Here is an 11,043-nt window from a genome sequence, read left to right as displayed (position 1 = left end):
ATAAGCTCCCGTATGGCTGTATTCATGCCCACCAGTTTGATGAGATTCCTATGTGAAGACACCTGATAAGCTTGTATATTCATAGTTGCTGTTTGTTGACTGACGAAAATGATGGGTTTTTTTAACGACAAACGAATCCTTCAAATGGGCTATTGGCGAAATTCACATCACAATACGCTCGTTTATTCATAGTTGCTGCTTGTTGACTGATGAAAATGACGACGTTTTTTTAACGGCCAACAAATCCTCCCAAATGGGCTATTGGCGAAATTCACCACGTCACCACATCACGATACGCTCGTCTCTGAATCGGGAAAACCCTCACCTACGGCCGAAGCCCATGAACACTCGCCCAAAGGCACGACAGTGTAATAAGGTAAAACCCGCCCAGTTCAAGGATCAAACTAGCGATCGCCACCTACTCGCCTAGTTTCCCATCATCAACAGATGAGGCAGAAGCTAAATGGTGGTGACAGGTCTCTCCCTTACCACTTCACCACCAACTTATTAGCAAGAAAATGATGAAGTTACTTTTAACTATGGTCAATATGACCAATTTTCAAAACAACTGTTTTCCCGCCGACCTGACCTACCCACCCATGTCATGCATACTCTTGCTTGCAACAAAAATCTGAAAGAAGAAAAAGAAAAAAAGAAACAGAGAAAGCAAAAAAGTAATAGCATTGGTCTTGCTAATATAACTTTAACAAAATTGAATACATGAACAAGCAAAATGTAAACAAAAACAGCTTCCTGAATTGCAGAATGCAACAAAGGATAGTGTAGCGCTCTATGTCATCCTCTGAGCAGCCTCCTTTGCAAGTACTCTCTCCTTTGCTTTTGTTTTGGCCTGAGATTTGGATCCCATAATCCCACCGCCCCACTTCTTTCTATATTCCTCATACTTATCGTTAAAGTTGGCCTGCAATAACCAAAATCAATATTACTATATCAAACCAAATCATATAAACTTCTGCATTAATGATTAAAGACTTTATATAAAAGAACCTTAATTGCTTCCAAGACTCTGCTGAACTCCATCTTATCTTCATTCTTGACGGTGGTCAAACACAGAGCTGCTGCAGTTTTCTGATGGACAATCTGTAATATACAACACGTTTCTTCAGCCTTGTAAATTCGTGAAATAATACAAAAAAAAAGAACAAATAAACTGGCACGCTTACGGCTCCTAATCGAGATTTTCCCTTTACAATGCAATAAGGGATTTCCATCTTTCTGCACAAAGCAGGGAGCCAAACAACCAACTCAATGGGGTCCACATCATGAGCAATGATGACTAATTGCGCCTTGTTCTACAACGGGCCACAAAAATCAAACTCGGTTTTTTTGTCACGGATATAACAGTCAAAAAATATTAATACTAGTCAGTGAAAATGTAAAACCTGCTCGATAAGATAGGTGATATGGTTCAGACCGTATTTGACAACAATAGGCTTCTTGGCTTCAACTGTCTTTCCTTCAGACTCGGCTTGTGCCCTTTTCTGAAGGCGCTCTCTTTTAGCTGCTTTATCCTCTGGTCGGTATTTCAGAAGCATCTTGAACAAAGTAGTTGCTGCACAATACACACAAAAGACATAGAGCATACACAACAGTCAAGCATATGATACAAACAAAATCAACACTTTTTACTGGTCGGAAAATTGTTCCAAAAGTGTGGACCAAATGAGATTTGTGGAAGCTAAAATGGTTAGCAAAACAAGCCTTATCGTGTTTAACAGGTCACAGACACCGCGATTAACACAAGTATCAAACATGTACACAACTCGTTTAACTGCTTTATACCTCATGCCTATAGCTTAGTTGTATGTTTTATGTACCAAGAATGAGAAATGGGGCATAGCCTCCTAATTTTAATTATTCTTAAAAAAGTATAAAACTAAACAGAGTACTTTTTCTTAAAACAAGTTTATCATGTCTTAAACAGATCAGGATTTGCAAGCAAAGTCTAGTATCCATAGGTAAACATGCCAAAAATCCCCAAACAATATGACCAAACACCCTTAAATCCAAATGTCTACTCAAATGCATCAATAAACATAAAAATAAGAAAAAAAAATCAAACAACTTTAATACAATTGAAAGCTAACTAAATACTCTAAAAAAACTAATAAGTTAATATGTAAAATATTACCAAGATTCTTATCAAGAGTCTTAGTGAACTGATTCAAAGCAGGTGGAACCTTCAACCGCTGCTTCAAAATCCTCCTCTTCCTCTGAATCCGAACAACTTGCGGCCATCTCACAAACCTATGAACATCCTTCTTAGGCGGCAATGCTCCACCGATCCCGAACTGCTTCGGTCTTTTCTCGAACAGAGGGTTCACAACCTTCTCCTGTGTACAAAATAAACCAAATTAAACACATGAATCGAACACCATAACTGATCATAGATATGTCAATCAATATCGAAGTAAATATACCGTTTTCTTCTTGGTTGCGACTGCCTTCACACCTTTCTTCGGCGCCATTGATGGATGTTGAGATTCAGTTATCGAACAGCGAGAATAATGACTTATTAGGGTTTCTGCGTATACAATTAAGGGCTAAAGCTGTATGGGCTGAGTGGGCCTGATTTATTTTTTTTATGGACCACCATAGCCCGTTTGAAAAAACTAGTTGCAAATTGCAATCAAGCCCAACCTGATTTAAAAAAAAAATTACAAAACTAAACAGAGTAGAGGTGTATAAAAAAACGGGTTGGGCATGTGACCCGGTAGAAAAACTGCTTTGGCCAAAACCGGTTTGGGTCCAACCCGACCTAGCAGTTTGGTATAAGTTTGGGATTTTTGTGTTGAGATTCGGTTCCAACCGAAACTGGTTGGGGCCAACCTAATAACACTGATAAAAAAAATGGTTTTAAACCTAATCCAAATCGGTTTGGATGGGTTAGGGTTTTCAACCTTAAAATTGATTCTTAACTTGACTTTGAGCCCAAACAGGGTATTGTAAATACAATCAATTATTTTAATGAACTTGTGTGATAACCTCATAACAATCATATAATTGTAACCAGTGGCGGACCCAGGAATTTTTCCATGGGGGTGCGTAACTTTTTTAAGAATTTTAGGCTCCAAGGTATATAAATAAAAAATCGGTTCGTATCGGGTCGGTTCGGTTCGAGTCGGGTCATGTAAAACAAAAGAACTTAATTTGTATAACCCACCATAACATAATGAAAACAAAACGAAGCACATGTCTACTATGGTTAGTATGCGGCTATAATAGGCCGTTGGAGGTGGATAATATCAACCAAAAATCATCAAAAATAACAAAGAAATTTACCCGTGGCTGATTACGGTGGTATGCGGCTGTTGACTGTTCACTGTTGTCGCTGTTGATGTTCTGATCGCTGGCGTGCAAGGACGATAAAGAGAGTAGGATAGAATATGTAACGGTTTTGGGCTTGTTTATTTTATTTTCGTTTGAAATATTGTTGATTTGTTGGGTTTGTTTATTGGGCTAAGACTTAGTAGTGGGCTAGTTAAATGTATTGGGTATTTGGGTTTAGTTATTTAGGTATTAAAAGTAAAATAATTTAGGTAGTATTTTTTATAAAATAGGAGTTTACTAAAGAATATTTTTAAAATATAAATTGATAACACTTTTTACCTAAGGGGTGCGGACGAAAAAGTCCAAGAGATGCGGACAGAAAATTCCATGGGGTGCGGACGAAAAATTCCAAGGGGTGCGGACGGGATTTTCGACGGAACTTAGCACTAAATTTTTTTTTTCCCGGGGGTGCGCCCGCCCACCCTGGGCTATGCTTTGGTCCGCCCTTGATTGTAACAACCCAAAATTTCACGATCGAATCCTAACGTGGCATGATAATGATAACATTTGGGATTGTGTGGTTTATGATTGATCAAAAATAAAAAAAAAAAAAAAAAAATCAAAATCGTATGTTGTGTTCGATCTCTATGAGGGGACCGTGCCTTAGGCTATCAAGATTTCAACTTTAGCCCAATTATGATCACAAGACTTTGGCCCACCATCAAAAGTTTGGCACGTAATGTAACTATTGATTATCATCATGCATCATAAATTATAATAAATATTGTTCTGTGAATCTAAGTAAAGAATATATTATAATAATATAATATTCTAAAGTTTTATCAAGTATAAATTATACAAATAATATAATCTAAAGTTTTGTCAAGTATAAATTATATATTTTGGTGTGGTTTACGGATTATTTTGTAAATGAAGTTGAAATTTGAATAGATTGTTTTCAAATTTAGTAAGGTGTTTGGCTGCTAAGTTTATTAATGGAATTTGAAATAGAAATGAAATAGAGATTTTTTTTTCTTTTTCGATAATCTCAAACAACATTTCATTGGAACGTTTAGAATTCCATCACTAGTATTAGTATGAATGAGTGTGAATTTCTTTTATTGTGGTAAAACTTTCCAATGGCAATTTCTTCAATTGACCTATCAAACAATTTTTTTTTGTTAGAGTTAATTCTAATTCTAATTCTAATTCCATCTAATTATCTGAACCAAACGGACCCTTAGATGTGGTTATCAGACCTTTGAATTCGGATAATTAAAATCGTAAAACATTTTTTTAGCCGATTGACTTGATTAATCAAAATTTTGTCTTGTTTTAGTGCTCATCCTTAATATATTTATTAATATTTCAAATATCATGTATGCTATGAGTGTTGCAAGAGTAGTCATCATCATCATACTCAGTAAATCCCATCAATAGCAAAGCTAAGGTAGGGTTTGAGTAGGGTAGATGTAGACAGCCTTACCTCTACCCCGTAGGAATAGAGAGGCTACTTCGGGTATGTTTGGCAAAACTAGCTGGTGGCTGAAAGATAGAAGCTGGTAGCTGGTGGCTGGAAGCTGGTAGCTGGTAGCTGTAGCTGGTAACTAGTAGCTGTAGCTTTTTAGATATATTTGGTGTTTGGTAGAGTAGTTGGAGCTTTTAATAAAATATATAAAATTACCAAAATAGACATAACTAAAAATTTAGAAAGTTGGTGCATTAAAAAAGTTCCTTATTTTTAGAGGTTAAATTAGTCAATTTTTCCCTAAAAGCTTGTAGCTTCTTCTAAACGCTACTACTAGTAGCTTTCAACCAAAAGCTTCAAGCTCCTAACCTAAAAGCTTAAAGCTCCTTCAACCAAACAAGACTTTTTATTGAGTATGAGCTTTTTCTTAAAAGGTTAAAGCTAGAAGCTCCTAAAAGCTCCTAAAAGCTCCATGCCAAACATACCCTTCCAGTGAGACCCACAGCTTGATTGTAGTTTTGTATCAAGCCTTGGACCTAAGACACATAACACTCAAACAATCGGGACAGAGACTGATTGGTGCATGCACCCCCGTGTCATTCAGCTATCAACGTCACCACATGATGCATGATTAACCATCCGACGCTTTTAACGTTATTTTCACAAGATTAGTAAAATAACGTTAAAGTTAGTACCATTTCACTTTTGCCCCCCGAGTGCTCACACATATATACATTATATGTGCACACCGCAAGCGTGAATTTGTCAATAAGAAAGTCATATTTTTCTTCTAATCTCTTAAGCGTATGGCCAACATTCATCCAACACATTCTTATCTTAGGTTTATTTAGTCCATATAACAAAAACTACATGTGCAACTTCATAACATCTCAACTATGGAACTAGTTTTTATGTTTATTCTTTTGTCTCTCCTACTCCTATCTCTCATCTACCTTCTTCCCAAAATCATCAAAAACAAACCAAAATTCAGTCCACCAGGTCCTCCTGGACTACCCTTCATTGGAAACTTGCACCAGATCAATCAATCAACCCTCCATACTTCCCTATGGCAACTCTCAAAATCCTATGGCCCGATCATATCTCTTCGCTTTGGCTTCGTCCCAGCTATCGTTGTTTCGTCAGCAAGTCTAGCGAAAGAAGTCATGAAGACCCAAGATATTATCTTTTGCAGTAGGCCAAGATTGGTCGGCAACCAAAAGTTTTCTTACGGTGGGCTAGATGTAGCCTTTTCCTCCTACGACGAGACGTGGAGAGATATGAGGAAGATTTTTGTGACTCATCTATTAAGCCCTAAAAGGATACAGTCTACTAGGGATATTCGTGAAGATGAAGTCTCACATGCCATGAGTAAGATTCATGGGCTAGCACTTTCGTCTAAGCATGTAAACTTGAGCGAAATCACCAAGAGTGTGACGAGTACTATCATGATGAGAATTGGTTTTGGCAAGAGGTACCAAGATGAAAATGAAAGAAAGAAGGTTCTTGGACTACTTAATGAACTACAGGAGACTATAGTGGATAACTATGTTTCGGATATATGGCCTGGTCTGCCTTTCGTCAATTTGGTTGATAGGTTTATGGGTAAGACGGATCGTCTAGAGAAATGCTTCCAAGATTTTGATTTGTTTTACCAACAACTCATCGATGAACACCTCAATGGTCGAAACATTAAGTCTCATGAAGATGAGGATGATGTTATTGACATTCTACTACGACTTATGGAAGACAAACTCTTCAGCCTCACTCACAATCACATAAAAGCCTTGCTCATGGTAATCTATATCAACTCACAAGCACATAAAAGCATTAGAAGCAATCTTGAACTTAATATTTTCCGTGATTTTCTACTTTGGAAGCGATATTCTTGAAAACTGACGCATAATTCAATGCCTTCCACACCTATTTTTTTTCTAGAAATAAATATATAGCAGAAAATGACAAATTAATAACACCTATAGTGAACTAGTTACCTTCCAGAATATAAAATGTTTATATATATACATACACAATCAAGACTAGTAACCAACAAGCAGCGTATGTATATATAACTAGAATCGTTTCAGAACTTACAAATTTCAGAACTTATTGTCCTATCCGTCAACTAAAACCCGTCCATCGTTTGGCTTTGCTGAAGCTCGAGCTCGGCTCGATTGAACCTATGTTTTTGGGCTCAAGCTCAGCCCGTATACATGAATTAATTTTAGAAAAACCTTAAACAAGAAAAAGCTCGGCGCAAGCTTGTCTGCATACCTTAAATAGGCCAAATCTCAGCTCGTGCTTGGATGGATATTAATTAATACAAGGAAGTCTAAAAAGGGTTAAGTTAAAACTTAAAAATACACAAGGCTCGTTAAGGTTCGCCTAGCCTAAACGATCTCCGTATTCAAGGCTCTAGCTCGATAACTAAACGAGCGTTATTTGAGGCCGGGCTTGGCTCAGGCTCGACAAGGCAAAGCTCGTTTCGAGCTTTTTATCAATCCGACCTCAAGTAGCTTGCGAGCGGCTCGGCTCGTTTGAACCTCTATCTCCTACGCTCTTTTGCTCTGGCAATCTTGAATATTCTGTTTCACCCTCCTTTGTTTTTGGTCGTTCACTCATCTTTTTATAGGCTGTGTTCTTTGCCTCTGACATTGCCTTTTGTTGCACCTCCCTCTTTGCCTTTTTGTATCTCTCCCTCAATCTCAGTCTCTCCTTGGCGTGCGTGCACCTCAAAAGCTTCCTAAAACTTGGTTGCTTATCCTTTATGTGTGCGTGTGGTAATTAGCTAATCTTGAATTCATGTGTTGTTTGTGATTAATTTGAAATTTAATCATGCCTTGTTTCTCGATCGTTTCAAAATGAAAGATGCAAAAGTGCAGTAGCTTATGCCTAACATGAATTGAAAGGATCCAAAGGGCTTCTAGCATAACGGTACCAAGGTTTGTAGTAAAAGTGTTCATTCCTAAGTGGTTGAGAGTTTTAATCCCATGGTGAACACTGATGTAGATTTATAAGTAGATTTAGAAGGTGCGTGAGTTAGCCACTCTAATTAAAAAATGTACTTAAAGCTACAAAAAAATAAAAATAAAACACCTTTTACATTACCAATATATTGCATGTAGTCTACTCTAGAATATGAACGTACATATTCTTCTAAAGTTTTTTTTATAACTCCCTTGTTGTACTAATTCTATGTTTTATATTTAGAATGTACTTTCAGCCGGGACAGATCCTAATGCAGCATCTGTGGTTTGGTCGATGACATTGTTAATAAAAAACCCCGAAGTAATGAAGAAAGCACAAGAAGAAGTGAGAAATATGATCGGAAAGAAGGGTAAAATAGATGAAGATGATCTTCCCAAACTCACTTATCTGAAGGCAGTGATAAAAGAGACTATGAGGCTATACCCACCAGCACCTCTTCTCTTGCCTCGAGAAGCGATGAAAGATGCAGTTTTACATTGTTACAAAATCAAGCAGAAAACCATAGTTTATGTGAATGCATATGCTATCGGAAGAGATCCCGAATTCTGGGAGAGCCCAGAGGACTTCTTCCCAGAGCGGTTTTTAGATAGTGATATCGACTTCAAGGGTAATGATCTCGAGTTGATTCCTTTTGGGGCTGGCCGAAGAATCTGTCCAGGAATGTCCATGGGAGTTGTCATGGTGGAGCTTTTACTTGCTAATCTTCTTTACTTGTTTGATTGGGGTTTGCCAGACGGCATAAAGAAAGAAGATATAGACTTAGACGTTATGCCTGGCCTAACCATGCTGAAGAGAAATGAACTCTGCCTTTTGGCTCATGAAGTGTTGTACTTTTAGAAGATTATAATCTAAATTTATGATATCTCCAATACACAATACACTCGTGATCTAGTATATGCTTAGAATTGAACCTCCCTAAAATAATTTTGAGGTGACAATTTGAGACTCCACATCTGTTTATTGTTCAGTGAATTATTAGAAATCGATAGAACATAGTCTTAAGGTGACAATTTTGAGGTGACAATTTGAGACTCCAAACCTTCCCACGGTACTCTCCTTTAGCAGCCGATATGTCAACAACTATTTTCAAACTATGAGAAACCAGTTAGCTACCCAGGAAACAGTTCTATAATTGCATACCAGATGGTTTAGTTTTAAATTGAATATGCTAGGTTATACATAAACATGAATGAAACTAAATGTTCAGTAAGCAATGGTCGGCTTGAAAGTCACCTGGATGTATTCTTAATAGCTTTGTACTCGGGCCATTTATCAATATTTAGTCAGATGGATGACGATATTAATCAAAGTTTGTATAATATGAGTAGGTGATTTCTAACTCGGCAACAAATGACCCGTTACCCAACCAGCATAGGAAGTTTATATTGCCACCTCTAACATACCTGTCCTTTTACTTCTAGGAGTCAAATAATTGGAGAATGTAATTTCACCTATTAACAAATCATTTTTCTAAAGACGTTAATCCGGATAAATCATAAGGTTTGTTATTTTCTCCATTTAAAACTTAAAAGTTTGTCCAGATAAATCATAAAGGGTGGGGGTATGGTTAATCACTCTAGGGTGATTAAGTGATTCTCTACCCAATAATATTATACAATGTCAACTCCTCATTCCACTCCCCATTTTGCACTCAATCACCAGGTATGGTTAATCACTCTAGGGTGTTTGAGTTATATATTTTTTATTTTCTAGAAATTATTCATAAATAAATAAAACATATTTTAATGTAAATAAAGGTACTTTTAATTAAAAAACACATTACATAAAATTAAAATAAATAACATGACATTAAAATATAAAACTAAATTAAAAGAAAAACTAATTTAACTATTCGTCGCCGGAATCCGCCAAAAGGTGGGGTAAATCTTGTTCTCCAAGATGCTCCACAAGATCATATTTTAGTCTATAATGCGTATCTTCATCAATGAGCTTGTTATAAGCAGTGTCTTCGAAAACGGGCTCGATTGGAGGATCCCGAATATGTACCGGTGCAATCGCATTTCCGTCGTCTTTTAGAATCATATTATGCATAATAATGCATGCATATACGACCATCCTAATTTTTTTAACACTCGTAGCACGCATCGGGCGATGAAGTATATGCCATTTTGCCTTTAAAACACCAAAAGCCCGCTCCACGTCTTTTCTTGCCGCCTCGTGTTGCTTCTTGAACTTCTTTTCTTTCACAATGTGAGGATACGTAAATGATTTCACAAACACGGACCAAGTAGGGTAGATTCCATCGGTAAGATAGTATCCACGCTTGTACAAGTGGTTGTTCACGTAAAATGGGCATTTTGGTGCAGTTCCATTTCGTTCAGTAAGAAATAACGGAGATTGTTGGAGCACGTTGATGTCGTTTTGTGAACCTAGTGGACCACAAAAAGCATGCCAAATCCACAAATCCTGAGAGGCCACCGCTTCGAGCATAACTGTCGGGTGACTGTGATCCCCACTCATATATTGACCCTGCAACTCCGTTGGACACATTCTCCAAACAAAATGTGTACAATCAAGACTACCCAACATCTTAGAAAGGTGATGTTTCTCCTCATGAGTTTGGTACAAGAGCGCAACGTCGTGGCTAGTAGGTCTACGTAAAAACTCGGAAGCGTATAAATTACATACCGTTTCGCAAAAATTTTCTAGACTTTCTCGGGAAGTCCTTTCGAACATATTTAAATACTCGTCGAACTCGTCTGGAGCGTTACCGGTTGCTAGTTGCTTAATTGCCGAAGTAACTTTTTGCATCGGTGTAAAACTCTTCCTATTACTTGCATCCACCGGTGTCTTGAAACCACGAGTTATTCGCTTGCACGTCACTCAAAATTTTTAAAAACAACCTTTTGGACATACGAAACCTTTGACGAAAAACCTATTCGTTGAATACGGGCTCCTCGACAAAATAATCTCTCATAAGGTTTTCGTGACATTTCACTCGATCTCGACGGACAAATTTTCTTTTTCTAGAAGTGCCCGTGTCTTCCAGTTCAGCGGCTTCGTTAATAAGATTTTGAAAAAAATTTAAACTACTATCGCTCGAGGAAGAATCATCGTCTTCACTAATATCAATCGGAAGGAATAGCGGTGGTATATCATCCATTGGAAAAATAGAAGAAGTGAATTTTAAAAAAAAAATAGAGTTGGATGGAGAAGAAAATGGTGAAAAATGATGTTGAATGGTATTGTTTTTATAAGAAAAAGTTGTATTTTTTTTATATAAAACGGCTAGTTTAATGGATAGTTTCTTTTTAACGGTCAAATTTCATTAATCTTTC

General features: G+C 37.2%; 3 protein-coding genes across 3 annotated transcripts; 1 reads left to right on the top strand and 2 right to left on the bottom strand.

Annotated features, from left to right (window-relative positions):
• Positions 1-660: 660 nt before the first annotated feature.
• Positions 661-2,600, bottom strand: LOC110879621 (60S ribosomal protein L7a-2). Its single transcript, XM_022128122.2, has 6 exons — positions 2,442-2,600; positions 2,153-2,354; positions 1,404-1,573; positions 1,185-1,313; positions 1,009-1,101; positions 661-922 (listed from the first exon to the last, which is right to left on the bottom strand). Exons 1-6 carry the CDS (start codon positions 2,487-2,489, stop codon positions 791-793), a joined length of 774 nt encoding a protein of 257 aa, XP_021983814.1. The 5' UTR covers positions 2,490-2,600; the 3' UTR covers positions 661-790.
• Positions 2,601-5,622: 3,022 nt separating this feature from the next.
• LOC110879622 (cytochrome P450 71A1) lies at positions 5,623-8,692 on the top strand. The gene is made up of 2 exons (XM_022128123.2): positions 5,623-6,552; positions 7,967-8,692. The coding sequence occupies exons 1-2, from the start codon at positions 5,656-5,658 to the stop codon at positions 8,579-8,581; spliced, it is 1,512 nt and encodes a 503-aa protein (XP_021983815.1). The 5' UTR covers positions 5,623-5,655; the 3' UTR covers positions 8,582-8,692.
• A 900-nt stretch (positions 8,693-9,592) lies between these two features.
• LOC110876772 lies at positions 9,593-10,516 on the bottom strand. The gene is made up of 2 exons (XM_022124934.1): positions 10,394-10,516; positions 9,593-10,027 (listed from the first exon to the last, which is right to left on the bottom strand). The coding sequence occupies exons 1-2, from the start codon at positions 10,514-10,516 to the stop codon at positions 9,593-9,595; spliced, it is 558 nt and encodes a 185-aa protein (XP_021980626.1).
• Positions 10,517-11,043: the final 527 nt, after the last annotated feature.

This window comes from Helianthus annuus, chromosome 9 (assembly GCF_002127325.2).
Source record: "Helianthus annuus cultivar XRQ/B chromosome 9, HanXRQr2.0-SUNRISE, whole genome shotgun sequence".
In the NCBI taxonomy this organism is placed as follows: Eukaryota; Viridiplantae; Streptophyta; class Magnoliopsida; order Asterales; family Asteraceae; genus Helianthus; species Helianthus annuus.
This window is presented reverse-complemented; position numbering and strand designations above follow the sequence as displayed.

What these genes read in the sequence shown, in the direction of transcription:
- LOC110876772 (XM_022124934.1), bottom strand. Translation starts at nt 10,516, where the DNA reads ATGCAAAAAGTTACTTCGGCAATTAAGCAACTAGCAACCGGTAACGCT. An exon ending in TAGAAAATTTTTGCGAAACG is followed by an intron (nt 10,028 to 10,393) that starts GTATGTAATTTA and finishes CACTTGTACAAG; the next exon opens with CGTGGATACTATCTTACCGA.
- LOC110879621 (XM_022128122.2), bottom strand. Translation starts at nt 2,489, where the DNA reads ATGGCGCCGAAGAAAGGTGTGAAGGCAGTCGCAACCAAGAAGAAAACG. An exon ending in TCGCAACCAAGAAGAAAACG is followed by an intron (nt 2,355 to 2,441) that starts GTATATTTACTT and finishes TTTTGTACACAG; the next exon opens with GAGAAGGTTGTGAACCCTCT. An exon ending in GAGTCTTGGAAGCAATTAAG is followed by an intron (nt 923 to 1,008) that starts GTTCTTTTATAT and finishes TGGTTATTGCAG; the next exon opens with GCCAACTTTAACGATAAGTA.
- LOC110879622 (XM_022128123.2), top strand. Translation starts at nt 5,656, where the DNA reads ATGGAACTAGTTTTTATGTTTATTCTTTTGTCTCTCCTACTCCTATCT. An exon ending in ACATAAAAGCCTTGCTCATG is followed by an intron (nt 6,553 to 7,966) that starts GTAATCTATATC and finishes TTTTATATTTAG; the next exon opens with AATGTACTTTCAGCCGGGAC.